Raw genomic sequence first — 12,234 nt, forward strand, 5'->3', positions numbered from 1 at the left:
TACAGTGATGTCACAGGCTTGATCAATGTATCAAACTGACCCTCAGGTCCATGAAAGATTATACTGCCACTCATTCTGACTACAACATAAGTTTGCAGGGTGTGTCTTAAAAATTAATTGTGCCAGATAACCCTGCATATTTTTTTTCCCTCTGGTGCAGCAGGATCGGTGGGTAAAGGTAGCTAGATCCCAAGTGCAGGAAATCAGCACACCTGCAGACATCACAGGAGGTAAACATGAGTAAAATGAGACAGTTTTACTGGAATAGCCCTGAAACCACAAAGAAACAGCCATGCCAAAAAGACCCATGGAAAGGTTAAGAACAAATCACAGAAGGATGAGGGAAATACAGAAGAGAGATTAAAACAGGACTGTGAGAGAAAAGGAGAGAGGGTGGAAATGTAGAAAGAAGGAAAAATAGAGAAAGAGAAAGCTTTTGAACTCTGGCAGCTTGAAATCTACAGTTAGAAATGTGAACTTTTATATGGTGTCCTCCAGGGATCCATGCTTTTTAGCATCTACATGAAACCACTGGAAGAGATCATCAGGAGATTTGGTGCAGGGTGTTATCAGTATGCTGATGACACCCAGATCTATTTCTCCATGTCAACATCATCAGAAGAAGGCATAACCTCTCTAACAGTTTTTCTTCTAAGAGGGATTCCCAGATGTTTTTGACTACAACTCCCTGAACCCCCAGCCAAAGGCCATTGCAGCTGGGGATTATGGGAATTGTAGTCAACATCTGGGAATCCATGTTACAGGGAACACAGCTCCCTAAATGCCTGCCTGGAAGGCGGTGATGGGCTGAATGAGAGATAAACTGAGACTGAATCCAGACAAAATGGAGGTACTTGTTGTGCAGGGTCAGAACGCAGGAGATTATTTTGATCTGCCAGTTCTGGATGGGGTTACACTTCCCCAGAAGGAACAGGTACGCAGTCTGGGGTTGCTTCTGGACACAAACCTCTCCCTGGCGTCCCAGCTTGAGGCAGTGGCCAGAGGTGTCTTTTATCAGCTTCGGCTGATACACCAGCTGCATCCGTTTCTTGAGATAAACAACCTCAGAACAGGTTACCACATGTATTCTGGTAACCTCCAGACATGACTACTGCAATGTGTTCTATGTGGGGCTGCCTTTGTACATAGTCTGGAAACTGCAGTTGGTCCAGAATACAGCAGCTAGACTGGTCTCTGGGTCATCTTGGAGAGACCATATTACTCCTATACTAAAAGAGCTACACTGGCTACCAATAAGTTTCCAAGCAAAATAGAAGGTGCTGGTTATAACCTGTAAAGTCCTAAACAGCTTAGACCCTGGGTACTTAAGAAAACATCGTATTCACCATGAGCCCCACTGCCCATTGAGATCATCCAGAGAAGTTCATCTGCAGTTGCCACCAGCATATCTGCTGGCAATGCAGGACGGACCTCCTCTGTTGCTGCCCCAAGACTCTGGAATGCGCTCCCTGCTGAAATAAGATGCCTGCTCATCTTTGACAACTTTTTAAAAGGCTTTAAAGACTCACTTTTTCACCCAAGCTTTTAAACTGAACTTTGATTATAAATTGCTTTAAGGTTCTCATTTTCAATTTGTTTATGTTGTAAACCACCCAGAGACAGACGTTTGGGGCAATCTACAAGTTTGATAGATAGATAGACAAACAAACAGATAGATAGATGAAATTGGGATGTATTCACAAAGACCACCAACATGACACCAGATGCATTCCATGCCTCAGATGCATTCCACTACGTCCATTCCAAATTGTTCAATACAAATTTTTACATTTTACAAAGAGTTTAATGATGTCTGGAATGTCACATACTAAACTCTCAAAGTCAAAAATAAACTATAAGTAACTATACTGGTGACACAGAAGGTCCAAGACTGGATCATCCTAGGTTTCTTGCTTTACATGAACACAAGCTACAGGGCAGCCCAAATTTTATCACAGCAATGGTGTTGGTCACTTTCCCAGCACCATTTCTATGAAGCTGCTGTTAGTTCCTCAGGGGAAAATAAATCATTTTTGCATTCATGGGTTAAGAGCAGCTTTGGTTTGGGGGGCAGTTCTGATCAGGAAACTGATGCTGGGGGGAGTGTTAAACTCCCCACTACCCCAGCAAATTGGAATACACAGCAACTATACTAAATTACAATCACAAATCTCTTACACAATGCAGAGCTTGACTCTCATTGACACCAGTGTAAGGGCCACTTTACACATTACTTTACCTAATGTGTTGAAAGTGTTTTGTTTTGTTTTGTTTTGAAGTGTATGCATAAAAGTACCAAATGTAAGTCTCCCAAATGTATTTGGAAATGCAAGCATCACAAACACTATAGAACCAGGATTGGTTGCATCTCCCCACTGAGTGTACACTCTGCAGCAAACTCAGGTTTGCTGCCACCTTATTTATTTATTTATTTATTAAAGGTGAAGTGTGCCTTCAAGTTGGTGTCGACTCCTGGCACCCACAGAGCCATGTGGTTGTCTTTGGTAGAATACAAGAGGGATTTACCATTGCCATCTCCTGCACAGTATGAGAGGCTGCCTTTCAGCATCTTCCTATATCGCTGCTGCCCGATACAGTACCAGCAGGGATTCGAACTGGTAACCTTCTGCTTGTTAGTCAAGCATTTCCCCATTGTGCCACTTAAGGTGATTTATTACACATGGCTAAAGAGACCCAAGATTAGATCTGGAGTTTTCCCTGGGTTAAAGGCTCTGGTTTTACAGCTGATTTTTACAAGTATTCTATTCCATCACAAGTATAATGGAATTGTGGTTACACAACGGAATCCATTTCAGAGTACAGACCTATAAAAAGGCTATGTCCAGTGGAAGTCAGAGCTGATAAGACAAAATCACCATAATTCAGGAGGGCTTATGCCATTTGTTAGGGATCCTCTCATGGTCTAGGAAGAATGTACAGATGTACACGATGCATGGCTTGGAATTCAAGAGTACATCTCAGCAAAGGGATGACTGAGAAATGTTTTGCAGAAACTCATGGTATGGTAGTGGGATACGTGCCATGGAAAGGATGATGCCGCTCTGCTTAGAAGTGTGGAAATATTTATTTTTATAAACTGCCTTTTGGCCAAGATTGACTCCCCCCAAACAGCTTACAACAATTACAATCCATCACACATATATAATGTTAGGGGCACACAGAGTGTTTGTGGCGGAAAGAACAACAGGGTATCTGGAGAACGGAGCCAGGCCCTGAACCTGATCTAGAAGGGGGAGCCTGGATATCCCACAGGTTTCTATCAAGAACGTCAAACTCATCACACAGGTTCTATTCTTGAATGTATCACCAATTGAGCTTGCTCCTGGTTTTGCCGTGCGGAAGTGGCTTTCTGGGTGCATCCATAAGGGTCCAACCCACATCCTGGTTCAACCCTTTTTTCCTCCAAGGCTTTTCAGGACATAGGCACCTGCATTCCGGACATGTGACCAGAGGCTTACGAGACCTGAATAAACTTCATTTTCAGAATGTGATGATGACTCCATTAAAATGGCTGTATGCATGGATTCTTACACTATTGGAGATTAGCTTTGGGCGGTTGGGGAAATAAACTCTATATCAAGTTTCCAGGGAAGGAAGCAAAAAATAACCTGATTTAATTGTTCTGGGATCGTGGGGTGAGTGGGAAGAGAATAGCTGTGCGCAACCCTTTGGATCGCGCTTGAGGAAGTATCTCTAGTAGCCAGATTCCACTTCCGAGAGCCACCGTGGGACCTGCTCGGTCTTTGGTGGCAGAAGTCTCAGAGCCCCTGAGCCGCGAAGCGTCCTGTTGTTGCCAAGAGCGAGAGAGGCGGCGGCGGCGGCGGCGGCGTCCCCCTCCAAGACCTTCCAGGCAGACCTTTTAGACCCCGGCCCGGCCCCGCCGTGTCACACAAGTTGGCTTAGCCCCTTCCCCCAAGTTTGCGACCCATCTTGACGCGCGCCGTGCGTTACGACTCCCCGCCCGCACCCCGCGTGGGGCCACGACCAGAGGGGCTTGTGTGGTGGTGCCCGAGTCCCGAAGAAGCAGCCGGCGGAAAGGAGCGCAAGAGGGCGGGGAGGGGCGGCGTTGGTGGCGCCCCGCCGCTCCTCTTCGTCCCCCCACGCGCGCAGCGTGCGCCGCCGCTCGCCTACCTTCGAAGAAGCGCTGCAGAGCCTCCGTCTCGTCCACCACCTCCATAGCTGTGCCATGCACCGAGCGGCCGGGCTAGTGGCCGAGCCCGCAGGGGGGCATCTCAAGCCGTGCACACGGCGGCGGCGGCGCGCACCCCGAAGCAGCTCCCGTCTGGACCTCGAGTCTGGCGACGCTCCCCGCCCGGCGCGGAGTTTGGGCGCGCCTCACTTTCTTTCCCTCGCTCGCTCGCTCACTTTCTCAGGAGCAGCGGCGGGCGCGCCTGCCCCCAGGGGGACCCGCTCCCAACCTTCCCCGGCGGGCGCTCCGCATCGGCCTGTCCTGCGCCGTTGGGCACTAAACTTGAACTGTTGCTACTGCTGCTGCTCCGCGGACGCGCCAGCCTTTCCCCTCGCCCTTCCCTCCGCTCCTCCTCCTGCTCCTACCGCCTCCATGGCCCCTGCCCTCTACCGGCTGGAGCTGGCGCAGCTCGGGCGCCCCAACAGGGGGCAAGCCGGGTAGAACGCACTGAGCAGGGTTACGAGGATCATTTAGCTAAAGGTTCTCTTCAGCTTCCGCATCACTGATCTAAAGAAATCTGCACCAGTCGAGTTTCTGCCTGCTACCCAGCTGTTAAAGCCTGCCACTGAGCCTTTGTTTGTTGGGCTGGTGGAGGGGGGAGTAGCTACCTTTTGGGAGGCTACTGGGAGCACAAAGAGATCTAAAGCATACTCTTAGCAGGGTTGGCATCCCACCCCTCCAAACAGTGACTCTGTGCCTTTTAACAGGCAGAAACTCAGCAAGTGAACCATTTCCTATTTCAGTGCTGGGTTAGGGACTGTGTGTGCTCCCGATTTTCGGTTGTGTGGAAGCAAAGTAAGAGGAAAACCAAGTGATTATGCAAGAAAGGCAGGAGGAAAAGCTGCCCAGGTTTTCCTCCTACTTTGCTCTCAGTCACTGCTACCCAGGTCTCCTTCTTACCTTGCTTCCACAAAACTGAAAATCAGGAGCACACACAACTCCCAAACCCAGGTGGCAGGGGCAGAGCCACTATTGGGCGAACAGGTTCAAAGAACTTGGGCCACTACCAATCATGTCTTGCAGCCCTAGACACACCCTCTGATGTCAGATGGGGCATATTTTTGCCCTTTTAAAGGCAGGGAGAGCCACTCCTGGCCACATGGCAAACGCAGTGCTGGCCGATTTCGCTACCAAATGGGGCCGCATGGCGTGGCTAAACTAAACATGCCCTGCATCAGCATGAGAGCCAGCATGGTATAGCAGTTAGAGTGCTGGACTAGGTCCAGGGAGACCTGAGTTCAAATCCCCATTCAGCCATGATACTTTCTGGGTGACTCTGGGCCAGTCACTTCGCTCTCAGCCTAACCTACTTCACAGGGTTGTTGTGAAAGAGAAACTCAAGTACACTGCTCTGGGCTCCTTGGAGGAAGAGCAGGATATAAAATATATGTATGTCTACTATATATATATATGTCTACTTTGTATTGCTGGTCAGAGACCGAAATAAAACTGAACTGATGTTTTCAAGGGGAGCTTCATGAAAAGCTTATTGCAGAAGTCAATCTTTAAAGTTATGAAAGCATAGACGATGGGTTAAATTTCCATTATTCATCTATATACTATTTCCAAAAGTGCTGAAATGTGAGACTCTTATAGAAAGAGAACCAAAGTGGCTGCAGGCATTTGGGAAGTACTAGTAGACTCAGGGTGACCCTCAGATATGTTGGTGTTCAGAAAGTGTGAAAGAAAAAATACCTAGGGGGCCCCCAAACCTTACATTGGTCAATGGGATGAAATCTTTGTGAGCTCAGACAGTTAACAGACAAGCAGGTGATCAGAGTTAATGGTACTCTGTGGCAAAGAGTGGAGGAGAGTGTGAACATTTTCAGCTTGAAGAACACTTCCTCAGGACAGCCACAAGCCCTTCTGCTTCTGAAGGGGAAAGGTGCCAGCGTGGTGCCACACATGGTGCCACACTCTGGTGCTACAGAGCCAGCGTGGTGTAGTGGTTAGAGTGCTGGACTAGGACCGGGGAGACCCGAGTTCAAATCCCCATTCAGCCATGAAACTAGCTGGGTGACTCTGGGCCAGTCACGTCTCTCTCAGCCTAACCTACTTCACAGGGTTGTTGTGAAAGAAAAACTCAAATATGTAGCACACCACTCTGGGCTCCTTGGAGGAAGAGTGGAATATAAAATGTAAAAATAAAATAAAATAAATAATATGTCAGATGCAGGGGGTGGGGCTGGAGGGGCCACGGTGGGCTGCCACTTGGCTCCCTCCACACTTGCCAGGTAGTACGCAGTTTTTGATTGTGTTAATGACCTCTCATTTTTTGGACTTTTTTCTTTTTGTTAAAGATGGTCTTTCTCTCTTTTACCCTTCATCTTGATGCTCTTTGCTAGTGAAGGCTACATCAGTTGACTTTCTGCCCATTATTCAGTGGCTAAAAATGCAAAGGAAATGTGCCAGAAATAAATGGCTATAATTTTAAAGGGAATTGTGCAACACTGCAGTGTGTATTTAGGATGAACCATTCATACAACCCATTGGCCTGAAGCAAATTCATAATAAGCAGTCTCCACTTGCATTTGGCTTCAGCACAACAGTCACGTGGTAAAACGGAGTGGACAAAAAGCACGCCATGGCCTACTGATAGACCACTGGCCAATTTCCAGTAGGCCACGTGCCTCCTGGGATTCTCACAAAGCATTCCAGATAAGGTGGTCTGAGCCAGCAATGCAGTTCTTATATCATCTTAAACAAGAAAGTATCTTCACTTTACACCAATTAGTTATGACTTCATTGTTAAGTGTGTGTGTGTGTGTGTGTGTGTGTGTGTGTGAAAGTGCGTTTATTTATTTTATTCTATTTTGTAAGTTTAAAATATATTGGTGGACAACTGGGATTCTGACTGAATAAACAAATAAAGTAGACCACACAAGACTAAAGTCAATCTAGCCTCAAAATAAAACACTTTGGGCAGGATCCAGACAAAGTTAGTTGCAACCAAACTTAACTTAGGTCCTGCCCATGATATTTTTCAAGTCTCCATTTCTCTATTCCAACTGGTGCAGCTGCAACATAAACTAACTATTAATTCATAATTAATTCAGTAATCGTACATACCATATTTCACACATAACAAAGCAGCATGTTTGTGTGTGCTGCTGAGCCATTGCCAATCCCAGCTCAATGTTCAGCAAACATGTGTTTGCTGCATCAATATATTACATTTTTCCATGTATAAATGCAGAAAGGTTTATAGGCACAACCTTTAACATGCAGTGCATGAAGCAGATACTATGAAAACATCCTAACAGACTAATCCTGTGTTTACTCAGATGTAAGTCCCATTTTGTACAATGGGGCTTACTTACTCACAGGTAAGAGTAAATTAGATTGCATCCTGAGGGTAGGATTTCAAAAAGAAGCCTTCTTGGAATTTGTGGAGTTAGAGTGCTAAGTTCTGTTATGCATATTTGATGAGCTATACGAGGATAACTGTGTAATCTTAGGTTATCCTTATTTAAAATCTGAGGACACAATTCTAGGCATGCTTATAAAGGTACACATTCCACTGAACTCAGTAGGACTTATTTCCAGGTAAACACACATCTGCTAAGGCTGCATATAATTTTGAATATTCCATAAGCTTTGGTGGATAATAGCCTATTTCTTCAGCTATTCCACTACTGTCATCTGAAGCAGCAGGCTTCAATCAACTGAATTTGATGCTAGGTAGAATTAGTCAGCTTGGATTTTAAATAACATTTTAAGAAGGCATTTGTGTCTTTTCAAACTTCTCAAGCCCAGGCAAGTGACAACACAGGTGTATAACTGAAGCAATAAGCCCAGTTTCCTGGCTGTGAACTGCTATGCTGACGTGAGATGCAAATCCAGTACTGCAACAGAGACCCCATATGCTTTCTGTAATACAAATACAAAATGTAGAGTATGCCGCTTCATCCTGTTTTGGCCCTCCCTAGCACATGGCCAGTCTTTCTAAAGGATAATGATTCTTAGAGAACTTCACTGAAGTGCTTTGCCAGAAAATTCACTCCATAGTTCCCCCATTACGTCAAGTCATTGTAAAATGACCCTTTTTCCTTACAGACTGAAGGTGAAGCAGCAGGCTGTTCCCACTGTAAAGGAGGCAGTGCAATCCTCCATGCAATCTGCCCCGCTCTTGGTGTGGCAAACTGCTACAGATATTACCAGAAGTCCTTGGCGAGCTTCCCTCCATGGGTCCTCTCCTTGAAAGTCCATAACAGAATTACTCTACTGCCACCACATCAAGGCTCTGGGCAAAGACATGGTCTCAGGGTTCAGTGGTTTCAGGGCTCTTCTGAAAGTCCTCGGCCCTCCACAGCTGCCCATCAATAATGACTGGCTCTGGATTATGTTCCTAGGATTGACTGGCAGCTCTTCCTTGTGTGATTATTATTATTATTATTATTATTATTATTATTATTATTACTACTACTACTACTACTACTATTATTTTCATTTATTTTAAATTATTCTTACATTTATATCTTGCTCTTCCTCCAATGGGCCCATAAACATACATGGTTATGCTTATCCTCACAACAACCCTGTGATGTAGGTTAGGCTGAGAGATACGTGACTGGCCCTGAGTCACCCAGTGAGTTTCATGGCTGAATGGGGATTTGAACTTGGGTCTCCCCAGTCGTAGTCCAACACTCTAAACACTACACCACACTGGCTCTACACTACATACATTGACATTAGTCAATGGATCACTACCCTAAGGCTGAAAAATGCCTTTTATTCTAGATCAGTTTAGGAAGTCACTGCGGGGAAGAAAGGAAAGAGTCATTTCACTTTAACTCATAGCCTAGGTCTTGGGTGATTGATTGAGAGGTCTGTAGACATCTCAGTCTCTTCTGAGATGCCTGTAAATGTGTGCAAATGTCTAAAGAAATCTTTAGACAAACATTTTCATGATGCATTTTCATATAATAATATTTAAGTAGTGTTCTTTGTCCTTAGACCTCAGAATATTAGGCAAAATATGTTTTTATAAATATTTAAATGAATAAAAAGAAAAAGCATTGTCTGACTATTTAAATAAATAGTTTTTAATGCTTATTCTTTTTCTCTGTAGTTATCCTGGACATACAGTATTGCACCTAGTTCCCTGCCAATTATAAACCAATTTTACCGTGGTAACTGGTATTCTTACATAAGAACAGCCTTGCTGGATCAGGCTCAAGGCCCATCTAGTCCAGCATCCTGTTTCACACAGTGGCCCACCAGATGCCACCACTGGAAGCCTACAGGAAGGAGTTGAGAACATGCCCTCTCTCCTGCTGTTACACCCCTGCAACTGGTACTAAGAGGGATCCTGCCTTTGAGGCTAGAGGTGGCCTTTAGCCCTCCGACTAGTAGCCGTTGATAGACCTCTCCTCCATGAAGTTATCTAAGCCCCTCTTCAAGCCTTCCAGGTTGTTGGCTGTCACCACATCTTGTTGCAGAGAATTCCACAAGTTGATTATGTGTTGTGTGAAAAAATACTTCCATTTGCTGTTCCTAAATTTCCCGGCAATCAATTTCATGGGATGACCCCTCGTTCTAGTGTTATGTGAGTGGGAGAAGAATTTCTCTCTGTCCACTTTCTCTACACCATGCATGATTTTATAGACCTCTATCGTGTCTCCCTGCAGTTGTCTTTTTTCTAAACTAAAAAGCCCCAGGTGTTGTAGCCTTGCCTCAAAAGGAAGGTGCTTGAGGCCCCTGATCATTTTGGTTGCCCTCTTCTGCACCTTTTCTAGTTCTACAATGTCCTTCGTTAGATGTGGTGACCAGAATTGTACGCAGTATTCCAAGTGTGGCTGCACCATTGTTTTGTATAAGGGTATTATAATATTAGCAGTTTTGTCTTCAATCCCCTTCCTAATGATCCCTAGTATGGAACTGGCCTTTTTCACAGCTGCCGCACATTGAGTCAACACTTTCAAGGAGCTGTCCGCCACGACCTCAAGATCCCTCTCCTGGTCAGTCAGTCACCGACAGCTCGGATCCCATCAGTGTATACTTGAAGTTGGAGTTTTTCGTCCCAATATGCATCACTTTACACTTGCCAACAATGAACTGCATTTGCTATTTTGTTGTCCACTCCCCCAATTTTGGAAAGATCCTTTTGGAGCTCCTCACAATCCGTTTTGGATTTCACTACCTGAAAGATTTTGGTATCATCTGCAAATGTGGCCACCTCACTGCTTACCTCAACTTCTAGATAATGAATGAATAAATTAAAAAGTACCGGTCCCAGTACATATCCCTGGGGGACCCCACTTCTTAGTTCCCTCCATTGTGAAAACTCTCCATTTATTTCTACCCTCTGTTTCCTGTCCTTCAACCAGTTTGCAGTCCACACATGTACTTGTCCCCTTATCCCATGACTGCTAAGTTTCATCAGGAGTCTTTGAGGAGGAACTTTGTCAAAAGCTTTTTGGAAGTCCAGGTATACTATGTCAACTGGATCACCTTGATCCACACACTTGTTGACACTCTCAAAGAACTCCAAAAGGTTTGTGAGGCAAGATTTACCTTTGCGGAAGCCATGCTGGTTCACTCCCAGAAGGGCCTATTCTTTTATGTGCTTTACAGTTTTATCCTTGAGAATGCTTTCCATCAATTTGCCCAGAACGGACGTTAAGCTACCCGGCCGGTAATTTCCTGGATCGCCCCTGGATCCCTTTTTGAAAATCGGTGTTACATATGCTACTTTCCAGTCCTCCGGTGAAGAGCCTGATTGCAGGGATAGGTTATATATTTTAGCAAGGAGGTTGGCAATTTCACATTTGAGTTCTTTGAAGACTCTTGGATGGATGCCATCTGGCCTGGTGATTTGTTAGTTTTTAGTTTTTCCAGACAGTTTAGAATGTCATCTCTTGTCACTTCTATCTGACTCAGTTCTTTAGCCTCCATCCCCAAAAAGCCTGGTTCAGGAACAGGTATATGCTCAGTATCCTCTGCCGTGAAGACGGACACAAAGAACTCATTCAGCTTCTCTGCAACCTCCATATCCTCCTTAATAATCCCTTTCACTCCCTCATTGTCTAATGGTCCAACTGCCTCCCTAGCAGGTTTCCTGCTCTTGATATATTTAAAGAAGTTTTTGTTATTCCTCTTGATGCTTTTAGCTAAATGTTCCTCAAACTCTCTTTCGTCTCCCTTATAGTCACCTTGCATTTCTTTTGCCAGAGTTTATGTTCCTTTCTGTTCTCTTCATTTGGGCAGGCCTTCCCATTTTGGAAGGAAGTCTTCTTCTCCTTTATGGCTTCCTTGACATTACCTGTTAGCCATGCTGGCATCCTCCTGGACTTAGTGATACCTTTCCTCCTTTTTGGTATACATTCTAACTGGGCTTCTAGTATTGTGGTTTTGAGTAAATTCCACGCATTCTGGAGCGAAGTGACTCTCCTGATTTTCCTTTTCAGTTTTCTTTTCATCATGCTCTTCATTTTGGAGAAGTTTCCTATTCTGAAATTCAAAGTGTCTGTGTTAGACTTCCTTGGAGATTGTCTCCGCGCATGTATGCTGAATTTGATCACACTGTGATCACTGTTCCCTAAGGGGTTGATGAAACTGACATCACACACCAGGTCCTTGGTGCCACTCAGGATTAAATAGAAGATCGCCTTCTCTCTGGTTGTTTTGCACAGTCATTCAGCATATCTAGAAATTTGACCTCTTTGTCATTACCTGACTGTGCATTTACCCAGTTTGTGGGCAATTGAAGTCACCCATTATTACTTCCCTGCCTCTCCTTGAAGCCTCCCTGATTTCCTCCTACAACTCCCATTCACTGTCAGTGTTTTGAACTGGAAGGCGATAGCACATCCCCAGAAGCGCATTTCCTTTCAACCTTGTATTGTCACCCACAGGGGTTTTGTGGAGGACTCCGGTCCTCCTAGGTTTTTTAGCTTGTTAGATTCTATCCCTTCCTTAACATACAGTGCTTCTCCACCTCCAAGGCGTCCCTCCCTATCCTTTTCATAGCATTTATATCCAGGGATAACAGTGTCCCACTGGTTCTCACTGTTCCATCATGT

The 12,234-nt window shown here is 45.1% G+C and overlaps 1 protein-coding gene across 7 annotated transcripts in view; it reads right to left on the bottom strand.

Moving 5' to 3' along the window:
• Nucleotides 1-4,484, bottom strand: part of MYRF (myelin regulatory factor) — a 167,581-nt gene extending 163,097 nt beyond the window's left edge. For all 7 annotated transcript variants that reach the window (XM_053283499.1, XM_053283502.1, XM_053283500.1 and 4 more), the window contains exon 1: nt 4,153-4,484. In XM_053283499.1, the coding sequence (XP_053139474.1) occupies nt 4,153-4,198 (46 nt within the window). In that variant the 5' untranslated portion in view covers nt 4,199-4,484. The remainder of the gene's footprint in view (nt 1-4,152) is intronic.
• Between the last annotated feature and the right edge of the window lie 7,750 nt (nt 4,485-12,234).

This window comes from Hemicordylus capensis, chromosome 1 (genome assembly GCF_027244095.1).
Source record: "Hemicordylus capensis ecotype Gifberg chromosome 1, rHemCap1.1.pri, whole genome shotgun sequence".
In the NCBI taxonomy this organism is placed as follows: domain Eukaryota; kingdom Metazoa; phylum Chordata; class Lepidosauria; order Squamata; family Cordylidae; genus Hemicordylus; species Hemicordylus capensis.